The 13375-nt window shown below is 46.6% G+C and overlaps 1 protein-coding gene across 1 annotated transcript in view; it reads left to right on the top strand.

Moving 5' to 3' along the window:
* The window catches only part of LOC144823523 (cytochrome P450 27C1-like), a 232565-nt gene that overhangs the window by 155154 nt on the left and 64036 nt on the right, over window positions 1–13375 (top strand). The window contains exon 6 of the mRNA XM_078682109.1: window positions 8806–8972. Within this exon, the coding sequence (XP_078538235.1) occupies window positions 8806–8972 (167 nt within the window). The remainder of the gene's footprint in view (window positions 1–8805; window positions 8973–13375) is intronic.

Below are 13375 nucleotides of genomic sequence, written 5' to 3'. Positions count from 1 at the left end.
TTCATTTGCCACAGGAGTGGTTGGACGCCTGAACTAAGCTGGGGGATTGCTGTCTATTGGACCGGCCGCAGCGGAGGTGAGAGGCGGAGGCGAGCGGGACTGCGAGGACCAGCAGTCCATCTGGCAGCGCCAGCTGGTTCCTCTTCCCGCCGCGCCTCGCGCCCCCTCCCAGTGCCACGCCCCCCTGCCTCGTAGGGTATTTCACTCCTCGCGGCCCCCGCTCCGCGGGTGCCGCTCGTGCAAGGAGTTTGGACTGTCGCCTGTTTTCATTTGCCACAGGAGTGATTGGACGCCTGAACTAAGCTGGGGGATTGCTGTCTATTGGACCGGCCGCAGCGGAGGTGAGAGGCGGAGGCGAGCGGGACTGCGAGGACCAGCAGTCCATCTGGCAGCGCCAGCTGGTTCCTCTTCCCGCCGCGTCTCGCGCCCCCTCCCAGTGCCACGCCCCCTTGTTACACTTAAGAGAATCTCCCCACGCGCGCAGCGGGACGCGCGCGGGGCGGTTACCGGGGCGAAGACCGGGCAAAGAGCGGGCCGTTCTAGGCCGTTAGAGGCCGGGAGAGACCGGATCGGGCCACCCCTCTAACGCCCCCGCTAAATTGTTCCACATTCACCTCACCATGGCATCCAGAGCTTTAAGGAGTAAGTCGGTGCAACATGGGACAAGCACCTTGGAATTTTTTTTCCCTAAGGCAAGCTCCCAAATCAGCAAGTGTCACTCATCCACGGACTCACACCTTGAGATGGGACCTGAAAGTGTGTTCTTGGACCTTGGTGAATCTGCCTCAAATGATGCTAGTACACCCATCACCACGGATGCTACCCACATGTCTCTGCTGGACAGTATCGACCAGACTATTGAGTCGGTACTCCGGCAGCTAAGAACTCCGGTCACGGAGAGGGATCGGGACTCCCCTCGGTCAGCAGGGACTTCCGGCCATTCTGCTGTCCTGGATAACATGGGTCTAAACACGCTGGAAGCGGGCCAACCGGCCTTGCCAACAGTCCTGGTAGATAGTGGTGTGACTCAGCCCCTAAAAAGGAAAAGGCCTGTTGAAATAAAGAGGGCAAAAAGGGCAAGATTTGTTGCATCTGAATCAACCCTCGAAGATAGTACAGATATTTCGGTCTCCCCTGAGCTCATCCTATCTGGGTCTGGGTCGGATCTTGGGGCCTCGCCAACTCCTGTGTTACCATCAGTGGCGGCAGGCCCATTTATCTTTGGTGAGCCATCTTCAAATAGTTCAGATACAGTAATTAATTCCCTCACAGTCATTATCAAGAACTTGCTAACCCCCATCATAGCTAGACTAGAGGCTATAGAGAATTTACTTCAGTCCCGGGAAAATATCCTCATTAGGAGAAGCCTTGGCGTAGCTCCAAACGTTCCTGTAACCACCGGGGAATCTCCTGGGAATAGTTTACCTCCGTTCACATTACCCCAGGCTTGTAGTAGGGTATTGCCTAGTGCAAATGGTGTGTCTATTCCCCAGACGCGCACTTTGCTACCCCCAGCGCCTGGGCCCCCTGTTCCGGCTCCCAGGAGGTCTAAGTTACCCCCTGTGCCGCGGCTTGTGCCGCAGACAGGGGTGTCAGTGGGTCTTAAAAACGCCCCAAGTGATGGTTGCGTCCCTCCCCTAGTTAGACGCAGGGAGGTCAATCTGCCGCCAGAAGCTGTTCCATACACGGCAATCATGGTGGGAGTTCCTGAGCTAGCTGGTGGTGTTAAGGAGTCGCAAGACTCCCTACGCAATAAGGTCATAAGCTGGCTCACTATCAATAGACCGTTGCCTCCAAACTTGAAGGGTGAGGTTCTGATGGTGAGGAGGATCCCGTGGATTGGCCCTACCAAAAAGAACAGGTCAGGGGACTGTATCGTCCTAAGTTTTAGGAGCCCACACGTTGCAAACTACATCTGCAACTGGCTTGTAAGGCCTGATAAGTCCACAATAGAACTTGTACCCCTTTCTTATTTCTATCCTAGTGGTAGCAACACGGTGGGAGGGAGTGAGAAGGGATGGACCAGGGCGGGCTTTGCTGTAGATGGCTCCCGTTACAGACCAAGGCCCCCCCTACCAATTGTTCAGGCAAACTTTACACATCACAATAGGTTTTCCTGTCTGGACCAGGTCGATTGACCACAAACTAGGCCAATCTTGTCTGGCCCTGAGAATAGGGTGGATGAGGCGCAAAGCCCTGTGGGTTTGGGTGTGATCCCTATGTTGGAACTAACCCGGCCCCAGGCTGCTAATGAGCGAGGGGCTGACACGACTGTCAATCTGTGCCAACCGAGTCCCCCACTTGACACCGGGCTAGCCCATATTCCGCAAACAGGGGCGGCAGTGCGGGCTGGTCGTGCTGCCGCCGCTGTCAACGGAACCGGCGCCCCAGACGTCGGTCTTCCTATGGCTACCCCGCATTCTCATGCTGGAGCTCAGGGCAGCCTGCCACTTGACCCAGGATTGAGAATTCTCTCCTGGAACGTGGCGGGAATCGCGAACAAGGAGGGCTCTCCTGAATGGGACTCCCTGGTAGGTGGATGTGATATCCTTCTCCTTCAGGAGACTTGGGCGAGGGCCGCACAGACCAAGAGAGGGTTTGAAGTATTTGAAATCCCTGCCAAATGGGCTGGGAGGGGGAGGCCATCTGGTAGTCTGGCAATCTGGATTGCGAGTCACACTGGGTGTCAAGCGGAGCAGGTACGCACGTGTTCGCAGGACATCCAGTGTGTGCGGCTCACGTGGCCTGGCAAAACTCCGTGGGCCATTGTCAACGTCTACTCGCGCCCGGTTGCCTCGCCAGGTGAATCACCTACCTTAAATGATCTGGCTTCCTTCCTGGGCCAACTTCCGGGTGACTACAAGGTGGTACTTGGAGGAGACTTCAATTGCCACTTTGAACCCCTGGAAGGTTTACTCGATGGTGCCCTTACGGCTGAGGACGACCACTGGGGGGTTCCACCCTCTTCTTCCCCTCACCCTAAAGCCTGGTCCCCTCTAGCCTTACAACTCATGTCCCTTACCTTGAATAGCGCGCTGAGGGCGTGTAATGGCCGTACTCCTTCCTATACCCCCTCGGTGTGCACCTTCAATAGGAGGGGCCATGAGTCGAGGCTAGACTATATTATGGTGGACATTTCACTTTGGCCCAAAGTGCTGGACTTTAGGGTTATTAAGAGGACAGACAGCGACCACAACGCTCTCTGCTTAAATATTGTGTGCCCTTTGCCCTTGACGGACCCATCCCCAGCTGGCCAAGGGGCTGATATGGGGGACTTGATTCTGACCACAAACAGGCGCCGAGTTAAGTGGGGGAAGCTTGTGAGGTCGGAAGAGTCCATTAAGAAACTATATGAGCTGGCGCTCCCAAGCCTTATGGAGGTGGAGGCCCTCTTGAACGAACCAAGAACCGCTGATTACTATGAGAAAATGGGAAACGTTCACCAGGTTTTAGTGAGGGACTTGGCCGAGATATTTCACCCGGAGGTCCCAATTCGAAAGAAAAGGACCCCTCTTCCCACCTGGTATACCCCAGACTGCAGGGCAGCAAAATCTGACCTTATTGCAGCCATAAAAGAGGGGACAGACAAGGCCAAAGTGCGTGACCTTAGGAACCACCATAAATCAGTGTTGGCGGCTGCAAGGACCGAGTGGGACTGGAAGTATTGGCAGGACCTCTACGATGCCCTTAAATCCAGGGACCCCCGGCAATTCTGGGCCCTTGTAAATAATGGGTCAGGGGAACTCTGCAAAGCGACTGAGCCTAATATAGCCCCTGCGGTATGGGAGTCCCATTATGGGGCTCTCTACCTAGATACCAGTCCCTGCTCGGTCGCGGAGTTGCAACTGCCCTTGGGTACCGAGGAGCTCGGAATGGAATTATCCCTGGGGGAAGTGGAGCTTGCCATAGAACGTCTAGCGGTGGGGAAGGCGCCAGGCCTGGATAGGTTACCCGGGGATCTATTTAGGCACCACCCGGATATCTGGGGCCCATACCTTCTTGTTCTATTCAATGCCATTCTCGGAGGTATGGCGATCCCTGGGTCGTGGTTGGGGGCAGAGATTGTGCCCATCCACAAGAAGGGCTCTACTCTGCTCCCTTCCAACTACAGGCCTATAAGCCTCATAGATGTGCCCCAAAAGATCTTTGCGCGCCTCATCTTGGACCATCTCCTAGACTGGGTCGAGGCCAATGACATCTTGAGCCCTTTACAGGCTGGCTTCAGAAAGAACACGTCGACCATGGATCAAATCTTTCGCCTCCTTCTTCTGTACTGGAAGACGGTTACGCTAGAGGGAGGTCGATTGTACATGGTCTTCGTGGACCTGAGGTCAGCCTTTGACCTCGTCCCGAGGGGGAAGCTATGGGAGGTTTTGCAGAAGCTAGGAGTTCCCCCCCACCTCCTTAGAATCATCATTAGACTGCACGAGAACAACTTTGCGGTAGTGAGGTGTGGGAGGAATGGCAGGCCCTCGGGTAAATTCCCGGTCCGCCGAGGTGTCAGACAGGGCTGTGTTTTGGCTCCGACACTGTTCTGTCTGTACATCAACAGCGTCATTGAACATCTTGACGCTGTCGGGGATAATGATGCCCCGGTTTTGGCAGGAAGGAGGGTTCCGGCAATCATGTTTGCCGATGATACCCTCCTTCTTTCCAAATCCCCTATGGGGATCCAGAGGATTGTGGATGGTTTTGGTCACTTCTGTAGACAACATGGGTTGGAGGTGAACACGGAAAAAACTAAGTTCATGATCTTCAACCCTCCGACCAAGACCAGACCCAATCCAAAACTGGGGGGAACCAGTCTGGAAAGGGTCTCTACCTTTACATACTTGGGGGTCTCACTCCAAGAAAATTTGACTTGGGATTCCCAGGTGGCAAGATCTAGGCTGAAACTCTCCCAGTTATCGGGCGCACTCCTGAGGGTATCTAACAAGTCCACCTTCAAGCCTGTCAGTCCGGCCCTGGAAATGTACAGGACTCAGGCGAAGGCGGCTGCCCTGTATGGCAGTGAGCTGTGGGGCCATAAAGCTGGGAAGGTCATGGCAGGGGTGGAAAACTGTTTCCTTAGACGTCTTCTTGCTCTCCCGCAAGGCACACCACTCCTCCCCTTAAGACTTGACCTGGGCCTCCCGTCAATTGCAGAGGATTTACGGTCGAAACCGGTGAAGTACTGGCATCGGTTATGGTCAACTGAGGAGCTGCATCACTACAGGCAGGACCTCATACATGTTTTGAGGCTGGATGTAAATGGTAAGATCCCTTGGCTGGCACTTATTAAATCGGAATGCTCCAGCCTGAACTTGCCTGACCTCTGGGATGATCCTGCTCAGGGCTGTAGAAGGACTCCGCGTAAAACCCTGGCACAGCTCTATAAGAATAAAACCCTTGCTGATATGGACAGTGCATATGACAGTGGCACCCTGACGGGTCGTTTTATTGTATCCAAAAATTCTTATCTTTTTGAACTTTTTATGGATTTTATCTACCCTCTTCTGGCGAGGAAATTGTTCCTGCAATGGAGGTTTGGTACGCTCCCTACTAAAGTCTTTACCCATAAGTGGTCGTTAGGGGGCGACAAGCTTTGCCCATGCTGTAAAGTTAGGGAAGAAGATGACTTGCACATAATGTTTTGCTGCCAGGCTTACTGGAGCCCGAGGAGGCGATGGCTAGCCCCTCTATGTCGGAATCTGGGCTTCAATAACTATCTACAAGCCTACAGGGTGCTGAAAACTAATACCCTGGGCCACATTGTGTTTGCGGTCTCTAAATTCTTAATGGCAGCATGGATAATAAGGAAGAAAATGTCTGGCTAACCTCTCTTATTATGCTTTTCTAAACACTGCAGGTCCATTTGGGATTTTATTGTATATATTGTCTTTTATCTGTATGTATTTTATTGCTTCTTTTATGGCCTATGTGGCCGAAATAAAGAATTCTTGGATTGGATTGGATTGCAATGCCATGCATTATAATTTGATGAAAGGTAATTCAAGCTCCTTGTCCTTGGTCATACGCACAATCTCAGATCTGCATTCTCATAAGAAATACCAGCTGACTTTTTTGGAATGACCCTACAAAAATGTAACTTCATTGCGGCATACGAAAATGATAAAAGTAGTAATCTTCATGTGAAAACCCTCAAGAAGCATATGGTTTACTAGCGTTACTGTCCATTGTTACCTCTCATCAACCCTATTTCCATTATTTAGGTAACTTTTTACAGACAGAATTTGGTGCATTGAACATTACCAGCTCACCCGTCTTTGTGGGATTCTTCCAACTGATATAATGTGGCCAGTTTTAAATCTAAGATTAGACTCTTAATCGAGCACGGTAAAATAAAAAGTACCCAGAACATGGTGAAAGTACCTTTATCTGTCTATGATTTCATTGAAGATGACCTGGCTTCCTGCAGTCGCCCATAGCACTGCAGTGTACTCGAGGGATTCTGCAGTGATGGACTTTATCTGTTACATCACACCTGAAACTGCACAGAACTTTGTCAAAAGGTGTCCTGTTGGAACCTGATTGCTTCCACAATCCAGACAGTTTTGTTATTTTTTTATACCCACTGAGTTGAGTGCTCACGCTAATTAATCTGATGTTGAGCAGGGTTCTGTTGATTCACAAATACGTCATTCTCTTTCTTTGTCTCGTCAAGCACTCAAGAAACAAGCATTTGTAATGCAATAGATAGCACATTTGCTAAGCTATTAGCACTGTAAATGACGATGCCTTTTATTTATGTTTTAAAAACCAAAACATTAATATTAGGCATTGTCATTTACAATGCTAATAGCTCGAACTCACGTAAATGCGAAACCTATTGCATTGCAAATGCTTGTTTAATATGGTGATGTGTTGGATTCCATACGAGGCCTGGTTCAATGCGCCATGTGCACATTCCTGTACATTCTTGCAAAACCGGTAATTCCTTAATGGGCTCGAGCAGCGATTCACCTCAGAGGCTGCAGTTATGTTTTGTTTTACCCTTCTGACTTACGGCGCGAGGAGACGCGCTCGCGATGGGCTGGTGAGGGCATGGGGCACGTTATGCCAGCTGTCTCTGCATTTTATTATTTTTAGGTGGCGCATTAAAAAGAGGTAAATACAATAATGTAATTAATACACCCAACCTCCATGTGAAGATCATTGAGATTCTTACCCCATGGAGAATAACCGAATCCTTCTTTGTTGGTCTTATCAGGGAAAATGAATTGTCAGTTGTGAACGAGTCATTTTCGAAATTACTTGTATTTAAATAAACATCTCTTGTGTAATTGTATTGAAAATTGATCTACAAATCCTCACTGTTAAAAGTTGAACTAGCATACATGCCGTGAAGCCATTTAAAAGTGAGAAGAAGTTGCAGTCATAAAGTGACCCGGATAGCACCATATCCTTATGATTACAACCGCAATGAAATGGTATCATCACATTTACAATTCTTCCTCCTCTGCAATGGCGGGTGCTTGCTTCATGTTTTTAGCCAGTGCTACCAAGCACACCTTATAGCAAATGCCACTGTCCGCCATCAAACTCCCCATCTTGATGAGAGGGGTGGAACCAGAAAATAGAGCGCTACCTACAAGAGAGAAATAACTATTTCCAATGCAATAGGTCTCGCATTTACACAAGACCTTTTCCATTGGAAATGGTTGACATCACGGACAATGGAAGAGTGCGGGGTGAGATGGCACGGACAACGTGACGGTCTGGTGGGGAGAAGGCACTAACAACGGGAGGGTAGTGGGTGGGGGCAAAAGGCACAGACAACAGGAGGGATGTTGCCTGGGGGAAGAAGGCAGGGACCACAGGAGGGAGGACAGGGGGGGTGTAAAGAAGGCACCAAAGCATGTCATGCCTGCATTAGGAGAACCTCATTAAAGAAAATAGTGCTCAAAGTCTAAATAAAGGGGCCATTCGCCAGGGAGGTGAAAAATAAAGAGGAGGCTGTACTAAGGAGAGACTAACAACCCTATTTACGAATCAGAAGTCCGCATTCAGGACAGATAGTGGCACAGCCAATGGCAAATATGGGCGGAGAGTGGGTGGGGCTTCTATTCGCTACTCTACCACAACAAGTCTAGCAGAGCAGCGCATGCACGCTGGCTCTAGGCTCGACCTAAAAAGGGGAGAGGTGAGAGGTGAGAGCTGAAACACAGCGCTCCCTGTTGGTAGTTTTATTTACATCCTTCTTATCTTAATGCCATACTATATCCGGTTACAAAACATATACCACTTAAGGTTATAAATCCTTTTCATGCAAGCAGTTGAATTTAAGGTGTCTCGTTCTCTTGATTACCTGATTTGGATGGGTTCACCTCCAATTTCCAGGAGATACAAGTGTCATAGAGACTGGCTTGGGAACTTTACATTTCTCAGGCATTCTCTTGTATCGATAGCTAACATTTGTCAACCTTTCTTCATGAATTTAGGGGTAGTGAAATAACAAGCTTTTGAAGCAGCACCTGCTTGGCATCTCAACTTTAGTCAACACTGTAAAATTGACGTCTATGTACATTGTTTTATTATGCGCAGGGCATTGTCTCTTTTGTTTCTGTTTAGGTGGTCTATTGAACTGTGTGACACTATAACCCGCACTTGGGTCAGAGGAGATATATGGTACTTGGGAGTCATTGGCCCACGGCACAGTGATTTGAAGTGCCTTGGGATTTTAGTTAATCTATGCATTAAGTCAAAATAAAACCTACAAGTAACTATAACCAAGTGACATGTCATAGCTTTCATTGTTACTCCAAAGATGTTCCTCCTCTTGATGGTGTTTGATTCTTTTCTTAGACCTCGTTCACTTTGTCCTGGGCAACATTACTTTTGGCCAAGCATCCAGATGTTCAACAAAGGGTGTACGAGGAAATTGTCACAAACCTGGGGAAAAGCCAAGTTCCCAATGCAGAGGATGTTCCAAAACTGCCTCTAATCAGAGCCGTTCTCAAGGAAACCCTCCGGTAAGGGGAAAGCCGTTAGTCTAGATGGTACTAATCTGCCGTCATATGTTATGTTTCTACTGCTGTTTCATTTTCCTTGATGTGTTTTTCAGCTTAAAAAATTATAATTCCCTTTATGGCAAATGACATGCCAGAAAAACCAGCACATGTCTAAACAAACTCGTGCAGGAGTATTGCCGGTTGACAGGATTAAGACTTAGTCACTACACATACACCTCCTGCAGAATTTAACTCCATGTAACTGAGAGGAGCAGACGAATTTGAGGATATTTTATTGCATTCCACAAAAAGAGAACTTGCAAACACTGGCATGCTATGGATGGGCATTGCCTTTTCTATGATCTGAACCTACGGTCCAACTAAATAGTGTTAGGAATATGAGGAGGGCAAAATTGTGGCAGACCCACCCTGGCAGGTGCAGGAGCTGCTGGCCAGACTAAAGAGAAGCTCCTCCACTACAACACCTGATTTCATGAGCCCTTGAGTCCTCTCATAACTGGCGAGAACTTAGTTATGCTTTACAATATTAACATACTTCAGCAAGGTGGACACACTTCCTAACACTGGAGAACACAGTCCCGTGGTCCAAGTCATTGGCCTTTGCTTTGATTTTTTTTTGCACCTTTATAGCACAGACATAGCTGCAATGAGCATTGGTGTGCTGTACAAAGAGTCAACATGATGTGCTGTACACAGGAATGTATTGAGGCTGTGTCTGTGTGCGTCTTTGTCTGTGTGTGCGCTACACATGAGAGAACGAGAATTCCCTCACGACCTCTTAATATCTATACACAACAACTTTATATTTTCTACAAGCTTATTTTAAACACAAGGTGGCTCCATATATTTTTTCTTTTGAAATTTTTTCCTATTTATTTTTTTGTCATTTCTTTATATTATTGTTTCATTTCATCGAATTACTTTACAAAAAGGCACATAAAATTCATAAAGGCAATTAATATACAGATATCGTACAGAAAAAAAAAAACTATACTAATTTACCAAATTCTCATACAACCACTTTCATACACACTACATTCACTCTTCCTTCTGTGTCGGAGGGATCACGTGAATTTTATGTGCCTTTTTGTAAAGTAATTCGATGAAATGAAACAATAATATAAAGAAATGACAAAAAAAAAATAATAAAAAATTTCAAAAGAAAAAATATATGGAGCCACCTTGTGTTTAAAATAAGCTTGTAGAAAATATAAAGTTGTTGTGTATAGATATTAAGAGGTCGTGAGGGAATTCTCGTTCTTTGATGTTGTTTTGTTCCCCTCTTTCCCTGACCTTGAAAGTATATTCAGAGGGGGTTCCATATTCATGTTAATGCGCTACACATGAGGCCTAAATGAGACCAGATTAAATTAACGTTATTATGATGAGAGTGAACATGTCATTTGGGCAGCATTAGATAGCACATTATGCAGGTGCTATTTGCATTATACACATTTACAGCCTGATGTACGGAAAGATAAAATGATTAACACAGGATTACTAAGTTGGTTAGTTAAGTTCCAACTGCCAGCATTAAAGTCTCCATCTTAAAGTCAACGCTTTAGACAGTAGACCACAATGGATCTATTAATCTTTCCTAAATCCTCTTATCTCCTTCACATTCACCTCAGCATCTGTGATCTGTGTTCTACCTCTCCAGTAGGTTTTGTGTAAATCAGGATCTAATTGCCTTTCCAATCCTCTTCCTCCTGTACCTCTTAAGGCTACCTTTCTTTACAGTTCCTTCTGGGGATCAAAGACTGGGTGCTGAAATTTATAGCCATACTCAATAACAAACAATAGAAAGCCACTACTGATAAATACTTTTACCTTATTTCCGAACAAGTCACATAGACCTAAACGGACGTGACCATTTAATCTTTTTGATTCTCAGTTTTTATTATTTTTCAAAATCAATTAATTCATAGTTCTATTTGAATGGATTATTCAACAATATTTACCATCATTTATACATTACAAAATACATTACACAATAAATCCCGCATCCTGACATTTAACATCTCACATAAACTCCCAATCACACTTTCAATATTAGATTCACACTCCAAATTACACACACTTAGCAGGAAAAACACACATTCATCCTTTCATACTAACCAAAACATTGCAATTTTTTGTTCAAAATAGACATATTCGTTGACAAAATAACAAGACCTAAGGTGCATAAATTACATCATTCTTGTACGTATCAAAAGTTATTTAAATGATTCAAAACACTCAATAGGTCACAACTAGCAAGTCGACGCATTTCGAACACCCCAAAATGAATGGTGTTCTCCTCAGGACCAACAAGCTGCAATGTCACAAACAACAAAAGTCTGAATTACTCTCTATTACAAAATATACGCTCCTGCTTCCCTCTGTCACCCCTACCAGGGGTCTCAGGCTTACCTTACTCTCTTTTAATAGATCAGCCGACCTATTTATCTACTGAGGACTTGATCCAAGATCTGAAATAATAAATTGTATTGGACAACCTTAGAAAACACCTTACAACATGACCACTTCCACCAAACGTTAAATATCCCTTCAATGGCACTTACTCATAGCCACACGGACCTCAGAATCGCACCAGGTAGCCTGTATGGAAGTAGTTTATTCTGCACCAAAACCAAATGGAAACCGCTATGAATCAACACATCTAGGTATTGCACCAACAAGCACCTTGTAGCTAAGTATGTCGCACTGATTCAAAACTTACTTTGAAAGATTCTCTGCGGGAGCTTCACAACAACGCTCTGGCCCCTTCACGACAGTGAGATAAATCACTTCAACGCCGTGCTGTAACGAGAAAAGCGGCGGCAGACGCCTGTCACTTGCATCGTTCAAAGTAGAATGGGCCTTTCGTGTTATGATTACAGAAGCCCCCACATACCTTCGTTTTAAGGGGCGGCGGTCCTTTCTTACATCTGTTGAAATGACAACGAGTAATGCGGGCAACTGCTTCCGGGTTAGAACTCAGACGGAGCTCTTTTTCTGACGCCCCTATGGTAACACATGATCGCGCAATAAGGTCACTGTCCACAACTTCTTAGTCAGCAAGAAAGGCCACTTTATTAAGACAGGTTATAAACAACACACCAAACCACTTCTTTATTTATTTATTTAATTACTAATTCAAACTGCTCTCAGCCTAACAGATCATTCCTACCCACTCTTACAAGCAATTCCTTGAAACTTTAGAAAAGTCGCGTTGTTAAAATCCCGCTCATGATGCATCGCATTGTATGATCTCAGCTCACCACAGGTTATTTGAATTCATTATGGTAAACTGGTTTAGACCACGTGATGGGTAATAAAAAGAATAATTATTCTGGATTGATGTAACAATATGACTTAGTGGCATGCCGGTGACTTAGTGCAACACAACTTAAGCTGAACAGAGTCCTCATCCTAGCTTATAGATTTCAGATAGTTCATTTAATCCATTTACTGCTGAGTTAAATTTGACAATTAATAAAGCTTCTCTGCGGGTCAATTTCAACTCCAAATCTCCACCTCTAGTGTCTAGTTCAATTTTTGAAATCCCAGTCCATTTCAGATCTTTTTCAGTATGGTTGTTTAATCTCCAATGGTTCACCAGGGGTGCTGTCTGTACGTTTTTTCGGATCCGTGATTTATGTTGAGAAATTCTGAATCTTATTTCCTGGTTTGTTTTACCGATGTATAGTTTGTTGTACGGGCAAGTAATCCCATAAACTACATTTTCTGATTAGCAGTTCTTAAAGGAATCATATTTAGAGCCAGACGTTAAAGCCTTTTCTGACATGTCAGCACAGGTGTGTATCCTCAGTAACCTCTTTTTGTATTGCATGTCATAGTGATGAGGGGTAAAGGACTTTGTTTCTGTTTGTCCTTGGACTCTCCAAATAGGGTTCCGGTTCACGGTTTCCGGGTTTGGGCAGTGCAGCACCAAGGTGCGGAGTGGTGGGTGGCGGTGGTATATAGTAGGAGCAGAGGAAAAGCTGTGGCAGTGGGCGGTTCCTGTCCGAACGCTGAGCAGGAGAGCAAGTGCACCAGCACTTCAGCGAGGCTGTTGAGGCAGCAGAGCACCCATCCCTCCCGTGTCTCTCCTTCAGTGCCCTCTGCTCTCTCCCCTGCGGCATCAAGATAACCAGTACAATCCTGCTACCCGTAAAAGCTCTTGCGGGCTCACAAATGCCTATTCCGCCTAGTTTTGCTCACTGTATTTGGGGATGAGTATTCAGGGGGTGAGCACGGTAGCCGTAGTGGGTTGCCGTAAAGTGTGTGCCTCAAAGAAGCGGCCCAGCTGGAGCTGGGTGTGGCTTGTGGGCAGGCCCGTATTGGCCATAGTGGGCACCGGGCAATCCCCCGGTGCTCCGCACGGGTGGGGGCAGTTCTTGTTACAGGGCCGTTTTTGC

The sequence above is a fragment of the Lissotriton helveticus genome, chromosome 3_1 (assembly GCF_964261635.1).
Source record: "Lissotriton helveticus chromosome 3_1, aLisHel1.1, whole genome shotgun sequence".
Taxonomy (NCBI): domain Eukaryota; kingdom Metazoa; phylum Chordata; class Amphibia; order Caudata; family Salamandridae; genus Lissotriton; species Lissotriton helveticus.
This window is presented reverse-complemented; position numbering and strand designations above follow the sequence as displayed.